The 13,534-nt window shown below is 40.2% G+C and overlaps 1 protein-coding gene across 1 annotated transcript in view; it reads right to left on the reverse strand.

Moving 5' to 3' along the window:
* LOC127621675 (protein cornichon homolog 3-like) overlaps window positions 1-13,534 on the reverse strand; it is a 72,929-nt gene that overhangs the window by 39,139 nt on the left and 20,256 nt on the right. The window contains exon 3 of the mRNA XM_052095386.1: window positions 9,490-9,537. Within this exon, the coding sequence (XP_051951346.1) occupies window positions 9,490-9,537 (48 nt within the window). The remainder of the gene's footprint in view (window positions 1-9,489; window positions 9,538-13,534) is intronic.

Below are 13,534 nucleotides of genomic sequence, written 5' to 3' on the forward strand. Positions count from 1 at the left end.
CCACATCAGGCACTTTATTAGGACCATAGTGTTCCTAATAAAGTGCTCAGTGAGTGTATAATGTACAGTGCAGATATAGTATAATACATTTACATTTATATTTAAATGTATATGTAATAACAACAGTGCAGCTATAGTATAATAACAAGTAGGTTAGTAACAGATATACTATATATACTATATAAAACAGGTGGTGGGTATAGTATTGGAAACTGCCACAAGCCAGATTAAAAAAAAAAAAAAAAATACATTTGCTCTACCCTTCAGACCACTTCTCAGCTAACATTATGTTTTGAAAATTTTTTTTTAAAAGTGGTAACCAGCAATTACAATCTTAAATAATTGTTACCAATATACTGTATCTACTTGTTCTAAATAGTTTTGTTGGTGTAGTCAGGTTGATTCAGTCATGTTAAATCATTTTTATTACTTGAATAAAATTAATTTAGATGTTACCACATTAAGCACATTATTTAGGTTAATGTTTTTTTTCTCAGAGTACTTGACTAGTATAATATTATTAATATAAATAAAACAATCACAGTACATGTTCAGTAACCAGTCTCTATCAATTCATTTATTACAATGACAGATCTGACTATGGGCATCAGATTAGCAGCAGCATAGTTTTCTTGGCCTCAGCAGATCAAAAGAGCCGCTAGTCTCCAATTACTGTCTTTCTCATTCAACAGCAGCCAATAATTAACTTCAAAAAATAATTATACATATGAACATTTATCACCATGAGACAAGACAGCATAAGAACTGTCTTTACATTTAGTTATTCACACTTTGTGAGATTAGTCGCCATGGTTAGCGTGATTGAATCTTATATATCAGAGTGACACAGATCCACTTTAACAGGCTGAAAATTGTCTAGGTTACTATTGTAACCTCCGTACACTGATGGAGGGAACGAGACGTTGAGTTGAATGACGACTCTAGGGGTCTTTCTTGAAGGCCTCGGTTACCTCTGAACTTGAGAAAAGGCCAATGAGAAATTGGCAGACAGGATTTGCATGTCCCTCCCCTGGACATACGGGTATAAAAGGAGGGAATCGTGCATCTGTCTATTCAGGTTTTGCACTGAGGAGCCAAGAATAAAGTGCGGCTGTTACAGCATCATAGCCAGGGGAACACAACGTCTCATTTGCTCCATCAGGGAACAGATGTTACAATAGTAACCTAGAAGTTCCCCATCTGTCGCTCACTCGACATTGTGTTGAATGAAGCGACACTAGGTGTCCCTATTCAATCATGCCATGCGCTGACTGTGTACGTGAACTGCAGATACAGGTGCGGGTAGGCAGATGCGTGCCAAAGCAGCAGACTGCGTCAAACTGCACATACCCTTCCCCAACGCCCCATAAAAACGACATAAACTTTTTTAGGTTTCCGGCATCCCCGAAGGGGGGGCACTTGCCAAGCCAGCCGCGCCTTTTCTCTCTATGTTTCTCACATAGAGTTAAAGTGGCTGGGGCCATTTAACACTATAGCATGCATCGGGGTAGGCGTTCTTTACCAAATCCTATTCTTTCAGGGGATAAAGACCCCGCGGAGACCACATCCTGCCCAGGAAGGGGAGAGGTTAAAAGTGGCGAATACTTCACATGGGTTTTCAGGCCACATGTGGAAGTGGCGCAGTGGTAGATCCTACCTAGTGGGGAAGGAGTTGCTACAAACACAGCGACCGGGGGGCAGAGAGGACTGCCCAAATGAGATGCAGGTCCGCCGGCAGGGGGACGTACAATGTGTTGCCCAGCCCGTCGCTCTGCAGATGTCTGCTAAGGAGGTACCGTTGGCTAGTGCCCATGAGAACGGCACACTGTTAGAGTGTGCAGTGTGTAGAGTGTGCTCGAACCCACAAGGGGGAGGACATGGCCTGGGTCTGATAGGCCAGCCATGGCATTGATGACCCAGTGGGCAACCTCTGTTGGAGAGAGTGCCCCTTTTCACTGTCTGCCACAGCAAACAAAGACCTGCTCAGAACATCTAAAGCTCTGCTTGTGGTCCACATAGGTACACAAAACACGCATTGGACACAGCAACGAATAGGCTGGGTCTGCGTCCTCCTGGGGCAGCTTCGCTTGCAGGTTCACTATCTGAGGGAGTCGTAGAAACCTTGGGCACGTAGCCCGGTCAAGGTCTTAGGATGACGTGAGCATCTGCCGGACCGGACTCCAGGCAAGTGTCGCTGACAGAGAAGCTTACAGGTCCCCAACCCCCTTGATGGATACAAGCGCAATCAGGAGGGCCGTCTTCAAGGCTCTAAGCTCGACTGAATCTAGCAGCTTGAAGGAGGGACTATGAAGGCCCAAAAGGACCATGGAGACTTAAAGTGAGGGGAACAGGCATGCCCTGGGAGGGTTAAGCCTCCGGGCACCTCTAAGGAACCTGATGATCAGGTCATGCTTCCCTAAGGACTTGCCGTCCACTGCATTGTGGTAAGCCGACATGGCTGCTACATAGACCTTCAAGGAGGAGGGGTACAGCCTACCTCCAGCCTCTCCTGCAGACATGAGAGCACTGACCTGACTGCACATCTCTGCAGGTCTTCAGAACGGGAAGAACACAAATTTTCGAACAAGTGCCACTTCGGGGCGTGAAGCTGCCTGGTAGAGGGAGCTCTGTCTTGGTTGATTGTGTCTACGACAGCATGGGGTAGGCCACTTGGATCTTCCACAGCCCATCCAAGGGTCAGACATGGAGGTTCCAGAGGTATGGGCGCAGATGCCAGAGGGTCCCGTCCCTGAGAAGAAGGTCCCTTCTCAGGAGAATTCGTCAAGGAGGTGCTGTCACGAGGAGCGTAAGATCCGAGAATCAAGTCCGAGTGGGCCAATAGGGAGCCACTAGGATGACTTGTTCCTCGTCCTCCCTGGCCTTGCACAGCTGTCACTACCGCACAGTACTGCACGTGCCAACGTAGGCGCAGTCCTGTCCAGGAGCCAGCGGCTGCGTGCCCATTGTACAAGGCACCCCAACCCAGTTTGGAGGTGTCTGTGGTGACAACGTAGCATCTGGACACCTGCTGTATGGGGACTCCTGTCCGCAGGAAACAGAGGTCTGTCTAAGGGTTGAATATCTGGCAGCAGAAAGAGGTGATGAACACACGGAACACTCTTTTCCCAGTTGACCTGAAGCCCTAAATGGCTGAGGTGCCTGAGCATCTGGTCCCTGTGGGTGCACAGAGACTCTCGAGAGTGAGCTAGAATCAGCCAGTCATCAAGGAAATAGAGTACGCGGATGCCCACTTACCTTAGCGGGGCAAGAGCGGCCTCTACGACCTTCGTGAAGACGTGAGGGGACAGGGACGAGCCGAGTGGAGGACCTGTTACTGGTACGTCGGTCTGTTGGACACGAGCCGTAGGAATGATCTGTGCTGAGGCAAAAGTGAGACGTGAAAGTACGCATCCTTCAGGTCTACCGCTGCAAATCAATCTAGATGCTAAACTCAAGTTAGAATAAGTTTTCGCGTGAGCACCTTTGGGAGTCTGTGTGAGGACCGGTTCAGGACACGTAGGTCCAAGATTGGCCACCACGCACCGCCTGTCTTGGGTACGATGAAGTGAGGGCCGTAGAACCCTGGCTTCATTTCGACCACGCAGCATGGGCCTACCCCATGCTGAGGGACGGCTCTATCGCATCCCTGTGGGGCGAGTGCCTGGCGAACTAAATCGCATAGCCGAGTCGGATGGTCCCGGCCAGCCAGTGCAACAGGTTGGAAGGGTAAGTGATGCGTCCAAGCTCAGAGTGGGGGGCACAAAAGGGACGTTAATGTATGACGTACCTGATGGGGCTTCACAGCGGGGGAGCAGGTAATATTATGTTAGGGAGCAAAGTTGCATCCCGAAACAGTTGTGCTGAGAAGAAAATTCAAAGCACTTACCTTGCTCAGTGTACACGGCTGGGGGTGGGAAAGTCACTAAGGAGGAGATCCTATGAAGGCGTCCTCTAGACTCATCAGAACCGGCCAGCTGGGAGTCTACTGTCGAAGGCGTAGAGGCAAGTGGACCACGTCCATGACTGTAGGTGTTTTGCGCCAGACCACCGTGAGAATGGCGTGTGGGGCCACCGGTGGGGGCACAGGTGACCGAAGGAGTGAGGAAACCGCTCACTTTTTCCTGGCAATGTGGGTACCGTGGCCTGGGTGGGTTGTGGCAAGAGATCTCCCTTCCGGCCCTCCACCGGGGGATGCAGTGGTCCAGATATGTAGCGGCCATCTCACTCCTTAGTTTAATCGTCTCAGGAACACTTTGGGGCCTTCTGGTTCTCAGTGGTGGTTCGTGAGATAGGGGCATCAGCTTCCTATGCTGCAGTTAAGAGCTGGGCCCAGGTTAAAATGGAGCTACCTGTTGTTTAGAAGCCGCAGGGGGATGCCCTCAGCGAGCAGACAGAGGACGGCTCGTGCTGGAACGGCGGCGAGGTATGATGTGGGAGGCGGCCTCCGTCTGCTTCCTCACTGCCGAAGACGGCTGGGCAAAGTCTTCAACGGTGTCACCGTATAAGCCGAACTGGGAGACGGGGGTGTTGAGAAAGCGGGCTTTGTCGGCGTCCCACATCTCAACCAGGTTCAGTCACAGATGTTGTTCCTGGACCACGAGTGTCGGCGCTGTGACCTTCAGAGTGAGGATCAGGACTAGTGTTGTCACTAAGTTGATACTAAAATAAAAAAGATGTAATGCTACCAGTGTTTCTGCAGTACCAGTAGTACCAAGCACCGAATCTACATATACAGTATGTGTTGGTACATTTAGGGAATCCTCAGTTTTTTGTAAAGGGAAACCCCACTATGGAAGCGAAATACCACTGCAGGTCACGATAGAAGTGTAAGGAAACAAACACAGCAACAGCTCTGGAATATCTGGAAATAAAGTGAAGCAAAAATAGCGAAGTCTTCCTTGGATACCAAGTTTGTTAATTACATAAGCGTTGTGGGGAAATTATGTTGCTGTAGAGAAAGCTGCTTACTGACTGAATCGCATGAATATGTGAGAAAAGTGTACGCTGCTTAAAGTGTAGAGTGCATTTAAACTGGAAATATGCTTTCTCACAATACGCCGATTTCACGCAATAACCGGCTATCTGGTGTCCATTTAAAAGTAGTTAATTAATGTGTCTTTTCTGGCCAAAGTTAACTCTACCATACACCACCAGCAGCACTGCCACACCTTTGCTGAGATGACACTGTCTCATTGTCTGGTGACAGGTTAATAGGCCCCTGCCGCCCCCTCCACACCCATGTCTCAAACCTAACAAGATGCACACAGAGAAAAAAAAGAGAGACTAGTCTGATTACCAGTAAGATGTTGCTATTTTTAAAAAGCCACTAAGTAGAATGCCATTTTTATTCTAGCAGAGAGGGCTGGCTAAAAGAGATTTGATAACAAAGGCTTATTTTTAAATGTTTCCCTTCTGAAAATGATTTAACATCTTCATCAAAGGTTATAAAGTTCATATTTACATTTACAAGTCACTTCATGAGTTTTGCCATCTGATTGGGTGTGCACATTCTATTTACACTTTGTAAATCAGATTTACTAATATATTATTAGTAAATCTGATATATATATATATATATTGAGTTTGATATCAACAAAACCTATCTCCCTACCCTAAACCTAACCAATAGTGTCATAAATGCAAATGTGAGATGAGAAACCCATTTGCTGAAGCAAGCACGTCATTTTGTGGTGCTTCTATCACACTTTTGGCTCACATGTCGACTCTTCAGGACTCAGTACTCATTTTGTAAAAGAATTAGGTACATTAACGTGATTCTAAGACACCACCGGTCTAATAGCTATCTGATCAGTTTTTAATTTTTAATGTCACACAACTGATAAAGACAGCTCATGCAAATTCATCAAAATTCGGCAGCAATTGTTCAGTCTCAACACTAAACTTCCAGATGACAGCTGGGCTGTTTTTGGCTCAGTAATAGACCCAGAGCAGTGCAACAAAGCTGGCTCCTCATACTCTGCCCAGAGCCCTTTTGAAGGAGTTTGTCCTTCAGGCAGAGACAGGATTACTTACAGTGCCTCCAAATATCTCAGTGTAGCATGTAAAAAAGAATAATCAGATTCAGTTCTCTAAAGAATTAAGTATTGCTTGGCAAAGCCATGTGAGGGAGAGACAGTGTTTGTGGGCAAACAAAACAAGCTACAAATCTGATAGGAGGTGTGATGTTCTTGCATGAGTTTTTTTTAGCCACATCTGAATCTATCAACAAGCTTATAAACAGAAACAGGAACGACCATTGTTTTTGTTCATCGGCCAGTGTTCATTACCCTGCACCAGAGCATCAACATGATCATGCATTTCAAAAGCGAGAGGCTGCTGCAGTGCATACAGGTCTTTTATTAACAATCCTCTGCCTTTCAGCTCAACTTTGTCATTTTCAGTTATTGTGAGCAGTTCTGTGCAAATGCCTTTGGTGATTAATGTTAGTGTGAAGTGGAGTGATGGAGAGGACAGAATCGTCTGTATTGCAACATCAAAAAGTAGCTTCTTGTTTGAAGAACAAACACACAGCGTTGGCAACCGTGGGGGATTATGCCGCACTCCCCAGTGGATGGCTCGGATTGGCTGCTTGAATATTGACCTTGACCTTCAGAGTTAGGCAGAAAAAGCTTATAGCATAAGAGAAAGACAGGGTCAAAAATAATGTTAATTTTAGGGGCAGAGCTTAAAAAGGAAAAGCAAAAGCTAAACAAAACAGCCAAACAAACATTGATTATTATTATTATTGAGTATTCTTGGATTGTTTTTACATTTTACTCAAATGATAGAAATTATATATAGAAAAGTAGGTCTACAGACATTATTACATGTGGTTATTTGTTAAGAGGACAAGAACTTGTTCTCCCTAAATACAGAAGATTAAACAAAATTCAAAATTTCTATTTTTTTTCCATTCAATGAATGTGGATGGTGACTGCGGCTGTCAGTCCCTAACATCTACTTTTGGGTTCCACATAATAAAGAAATTCATACAGGTAAATGATGACAAAAGTAACATTTTTGTGCAAACAATTAAAAAATATCACAGCCACACAGCCACATAAAACAATAGCAAAAGCAATACGAAAAAAAGGTTCCAACGTTCAATAAATAATTATATTTAAAACACAATAAAAATTGAAAGACAAAAAAAGTATATTTATTAATCGTAATAATAACCATAAACAATTCATCAAGTATATAGTTCATTAGGCTATATACGGTTGTCAGTCAAAATAAAAGTCGATTAGAGAGCATTCTATGAATGGAACAAGGTGCACTGATAAATTAATACAATAGGTGTGGGTGAGAAGTGTTAGCAGTTGTCTAAATATATGCCGGTGGTTGGCATGGAAGCTTTGTGTGACTCAGCATTTGCATATATTTGTCTGACTGGCTCTACCTCACCCATGCAAAGCATTGTCCCCTTCTGTGTTTTGGTGAAGGCCTCATCCTGACAAGACACAAATGGTGTGACTGACATAAATTTTTCCCAAATAAAAATAAGAAAACATGCATGTTTGTTTCTTGGCCTCCACACATAAAGTGGAGAAAATACCTTGTGTGAGAGCTTGTGAACATAACCAAATGGCTCATTATTAAAGGATGCACAATGCACTCATCAGCAAAATTGTCACATTAGCAAACAAATAAATATGTTTATCCACTCATGCACAGGCATTTTAAACCCTCTTAACTGTTAGGGCTATCTGGTCAATTTGAAAATCATTGTTTGTAATGAGTCTTGATTTACTGTATATGCACTTTATAGCTTGACTTACTTAGATCTTCACAAATTATCACTAAGCCCATGTCAGTCAAGTTAAGACTCAGTGGGATGTGATACGAGCCTAAAGCTAAGTGTTCACAAACAAGATAATTAATAATGATAATAAATGATAACCCATGCGCACAAAAACTCCAACCAACAGACAAAGAAAAAAGACAGAGCAAATGAGAGAAAGAAAAGGAATAACAGCATAGATGTCCCTCTTTCACTAGCTTTGAAAGGATAGTTCACCCCAAACACCCAGTTAAACACCCTCATGCTGTTCCAAACCAATTTGACTTTCTTTCTTCCTCAGAACACACAAAAAAGTGATGTTAGGCAGAATTTTAGCCTCAGTCACCATTCACTTTCATTGCATCTTTTTTTTCCAAACAATGAAAGTGAATGGTGACTTAGGTTGTCAGAAACATTCTGCTCATTTTGTGTTCCACAGAAGAAGGAAAGTCATACAGGTTTGGATCAACATGTCACAGGAGTACATACGGTATATGGGCTATTTTCCAATGGACATGTCTTGTTTTGTATGTAAGTAAATGGTGATTGCTATCTAGTTTGTAGTGCACATAACATAAAAGCAAAGTTAGTGTACAGTAGTTCAACTGGTAGAGCAGTGCACTCATAGCCTTGAATATACTGTCACTTTGGATGAAAGCCTCTGCCAAATGTATTGCATATACGTATATACACAGGTTTTATAAGCAAGAACTCCATTTGACAAACAGTTCATTCTCTGTATTACCCAGAACGACTGAGCTCAAGCACATATGAAGCCCTTCTTCAACCACTGTTACACCATACCGTGTATGGATAAGTGATTTTGTCAGCTTTCTTGTTCCTTTACATTTGCAGTCAGGTGAAATAGAGTGACAACATAAAACCTTTTCTGCTACGTGCACATGCAGACAGAACAGCTGGGACTCATACAATGAGACATGTTACTCATGAAGGCGTTCTGCTGATGTTGGCACAATCCATGGAACATAACAGTTTCTGGTCCCCTTTAACAGTACTTGTTATGTACTTAGAGCAGAATTCAAACTCACAATGCTGTAAATGCCACAATTAAAAAAATGTGGGAAACATCTCATTGTAACTTTAATAAGTTGTATTTAATAAACATTATTTAATGCTTTAAGACCCCAAGAAAGGTTTGGACGAGCACGGTTTTCTTACCTATATCGGCATATTTCCAATTGGAACAGGGCACATGAATGACATACCAAAATGTGTGTCCTTTTTTTTGTTATGTTACATGAACAATGATTTGCTACTTTCTAGTCAGTTGTTAACAAATATAGAACATATAGAACCTTATTGTGAAGTGTTACAAGTTAATTTTGTTAACATTTAGGAGTATACCAGTATAAAGATGGCTGTAAAGCTAACATAAATGTACTAAAAGCCACAAAATTCTACATTTGATTCCATGGGGACTTAAAGAGATCAGTAGTTCAAGGATATTTGTAATGTGAAAATATATAAATCAAAGCTTCTAGACATTTCTAACTATTTGAATTTACACAAACTAATAATCTGTTACCAAATTATTTCTTAGAATACATAGAAGTTAAAGCAATAATTACCAAAGTGTACCATATGATGTTGTTAAGTCAATTTCAAGAGGTACATTTAATGAAGTGTAAAATGTGTGCAACAAAACAAATGTAATTTTGGCACACATAAACACAAACGTTACATACCTTTCTTAGAAGGCAGCAGATCCTCTCAATGTTTCGAAGCCTTTCACGCTGTAAAGAGAAAATAAAACCTGTTATATCTCCCATAACATCTAAAACACTAGTATCAAGGGCAAAACTAGTATCGAGGCCACATCCTTCAGTTGATTGAAACATTTCATGAAAAAAAGATATGGACATGTAGTATGATGAATCTTAACATTCTTGTTCAAAATGTGAGTGAATGTGCATGCATTCATGTGTTTATGCAGTCATACGTGTGTTGCACAGTGGTTAGATCTTTGACATGCCACAGCTGTCTAAGGCTTTTGTTTCCCCAGTTCTTGGCCTCTGTTTCCTTGCAGAATCATAGAGCACTATACACTGGCAAGGACATCAAGGGACAATGGACATTTAGAAAAACAACTGCCAAGAGGTGCAAAACACAGCAGGCAGATTTTTGAATGGCATGTGTAAATGGCATATGGTGATTACATGAAAACATATCAATTTTGGGGGATGGGGATAGTGGCGGTACGCTCCAGGGAGAATGCTTCAAAATATATTTTTATATATGCTTCCAGACGCTGTGTAGTCAGTATTTACTACGTCAATCACAATTGACTGTGGCACATATCATATTTGGCAGGAATTTGAATGCAACCTCTGCTGATGCCCATAAAAATCACTTTTGAAGGAACATTTAACCTAAAAATTAAAAATCTGTCATTATTAACTCACTATCATATTACTCCAAAACAATGAAACACAAAAGGAGCTATTAGGCAGATTGTTAGCCTCAGTCACCATTCACGTTCATTGTATGGAAAAAAGATGCAATGAAAGTAAATGGTGATGGAGACTAACGTTCTGCCTAGCATCTCCTTTTGTGTTTCACAGTGAAAATAAAGTTGTAAGGGTTTGAGTAAATAATGACAGAATTTTCATTTTTAGCTTAACTATTCCTTTAACCCATATATTGTGTTCTGGTCAAAACTGATTGATTAACCTTTTTATTTATTTATTTATTATAATTTTTTCTTCTGTAAACTAGTTTATTTTATCCAGTTCGAATAAAAAGCCATTATTTTGTTCACACAAGGCATCAGAACACACAGTTCTTTTTAGATCATTTTGATAAAGTTGATTGGTTTTATTTTACTTTGTTACACCTGTGGCATTCCCGGTCTAAAATGACCGGCCATTGGAAATGAATGGATTAGACTATAAAATACAGACACATGAAGTGTTCAGGAGCATCCTGATCTTTTAGATAAGCAAATATGTGGATGTGTGTTTGCACACATAATGTCCTCGGATATATGCATGTACGCACACACACACACACACACACACACACAAAACGTGTGTTGAGCAGCCTTTTGTGCATCGACTTTCCATGTACACTCTTTGAGGAATATTTCAAGATCTACTAATTTTATTATGTTGTGTTTGGACTCAATATGAATCAGGATAGCCTGCTGTAACTAAATTAAGATATGTCATTGTCTAGGTTATTTGTATGTTTAAGGAAGTAATAAGGAAAATGTGACAAAAAGTCACAAAAAGTTATATTTGAGTGTGTCAGTGGAAATTTCATACACTAATACTCACTGCAATCCGGCCTCTGAGTAAAACAAATTTGCTCATTGCATTTTACTAATTGAGCCCTTTCCAATGATATATTAAACATGCTTTTACAAACTCTGAATATAATTGTTGTGATAACAAATTTGCTAATTATGAGAACAAAACTGTTCTAATTTGTCAGCAAATTGAAAAGCATTATTTAAGAATTGGTATGATCAGATATAAATGCATTGCAAAGTCCAGATTTTTTAAAGCTTTTAAAAACGACTATTTTGTTCATATCAAGCAAGTTGTCATTAAGTTATTACATAAATATTATAATGTTTTATGCAGGTAGTGCCACCCACTAGCCCAGTATAAGCTCAGTTCAACTAATCCTTCTAGCAATTAAAAAAAAAGTATGTATTTTTTTAAAATATATTCAAAAAAAGATCATAACTACTAAAAAGTTATTACATAAATATTATAATGTAACTTTTTTTCTGCAGGGAGTGCCTCCCACTAGGACAGTATAAGCTCAGTTCAACTAATCATTCTAACAATTATAATATATATATATATATATAAAATGTGTTAAAAATAGAAGTACAAACCTGTCATTATTACTAAAAATGAAGTTGACAAAAAGATCAAATGCAATATCTTGGGATATGCAATATGATCTATTTATTAACAATCTTAGTGGCCAGTTATTTTTGACCATGTATGGTTGAATGTTAAGGAACAGATAAATCTTATATGAGTGACACAGAAGAAAAGGCTGCAGTCTCTATAAAAGAGTGCTGTTCTTATGCCCTCTGGTAGGAGGAGAGCCAAGATGCTATTTTCTGGATTAATGAAGTCTAAACATACATATTTGATTGCCATTTTTAAATTTCTACTGAAGAACAAAGGTTGTTCAACTCAATGCATTATTTAAACAAGTGGCCTGCACTTGTAAATAATGTACTGTAAAGTTGCCTACTGAAATCCACAGAAACACCCGTGGATATCACTGCAACCTTCCTTCTCGGCAAGTATACTCTCTTCTAACCAGAGATAGCCTTATTATTCAGTTCAGTCACACACATACATACAAACTGAACTAAAGCTGATGTCATATTTCTTTTACTAGTGTATATTTGCAATGTTCTAAATTAATTCCCTGTAGCTCAGCTGGTAGAGCGTGATGTTGGTAAAACTGTGTTTAAAAACACATCGACACAACCGTGTCTACTTCGTCTAGCTTTGTTTATCGCAAAAATGCATTCAGTCTGAAAGTCCTTTTGGAAAAATAGTATCTGCCAAGTGAATTAATCTATACATATATATTATGTATATATTTACATATACATACTACAAATATTTGCCATCCTTCCCAATAACAGCATGCAAATATGTTTCACTGGCAGTCATTGAGACTGGAGATAACAGCAGAAATATCAGCACTTTTAATTAGCAGGTAATTAGAATCAGCTCCCTTTGAAATATTCGTCAGCACAAATTCTGCTTGACAAGTGCTGGCATACAGCATAAACAATATACTGGTAAATATAGGACAGAGAGAATGTAATGTTCTTGGCCTATGAAACCTTGCAGAAGAAACTGCAAGGCACAATGGTTCATAGCCTTTGAAGTAGACGCAAATGCAAACACAGCAGAATTGAGTCTCTCTTCTCTGTAGCACATATAATATTCAGCATACCCACTAATGATGGGATTGAAAGAGCAGGAGAAGATGATTCATACAGTTAGGTCTAATCTGATAGGGTTGCAGACAGCAAGGAAACAGACAATGCTAAACGCAAATAGTCAAATTCAACTAACCATATAATCGAGTATAGAATAACTAAATAAACAGAAAACTCTGTGTTATTTAGGTGTAAATACACCTGTCACTTGGAAGAAGCAGGTGCCAGCATGGACAGGTTACATGACATACCTTTATCTTCAAAAGAATGAACAAAATATGCAAGCAATGTAAAAAAAGAAAGGAAAAGTAATGGACTATGGCTACATTAAATATGGTCTCACATGCAGCAAGGTATTTTGTACAGTAAATTATTATCTGCAGAGAGCTTGAAACTATCAAATTCAAGAGACATTTTTTTTTTAATTTTCCTATTCAGCCTGTGTCATATTAATAATTTTCCATATTGTTGGTCCTAAGCAGTTCATTGCAATATAACGAAATTTCAATGTTTGATTTTAAGGACATTTAATCAAACAGCTGATATTCACTAGTTTAAAATTATGATATAGAGAAATGTTTAAAATGTTTCTCTTTTTTTTTTCTTTAGTTTTATCCAATAATGCAATCTCTCTGCCTTGCAATATACGCAAATCGTTTACTTTGGTATTTTAGAAACCCACCACTGCAGTGCAAAAATGAAGTAATATTGGTACACCTTATCCAGTCTGTTGAAGCACACTTCACTTCCCTCAGCTAAGAGATTCAGTCAAGGATAATGTTTAAATGCCATAGCAAAATAATCTTATT

Source organism: Xyrauchen texanus, chromosome 28 (genome assembly GCF_025860055.1).
Source record: "Xyrauchen texanus isolate HMW12.3.18 chromosome 28, RBS_HiC_50CHRs, whole genome shotgun sequence".
In the NCBI taxonomy this organism is placed as follows: Eukaryota; Metazoa; Chordata; class Actinopteri; order Cypriniformes; family Catostomidae; genus Xyrauchen; species Xyrauchen texanus.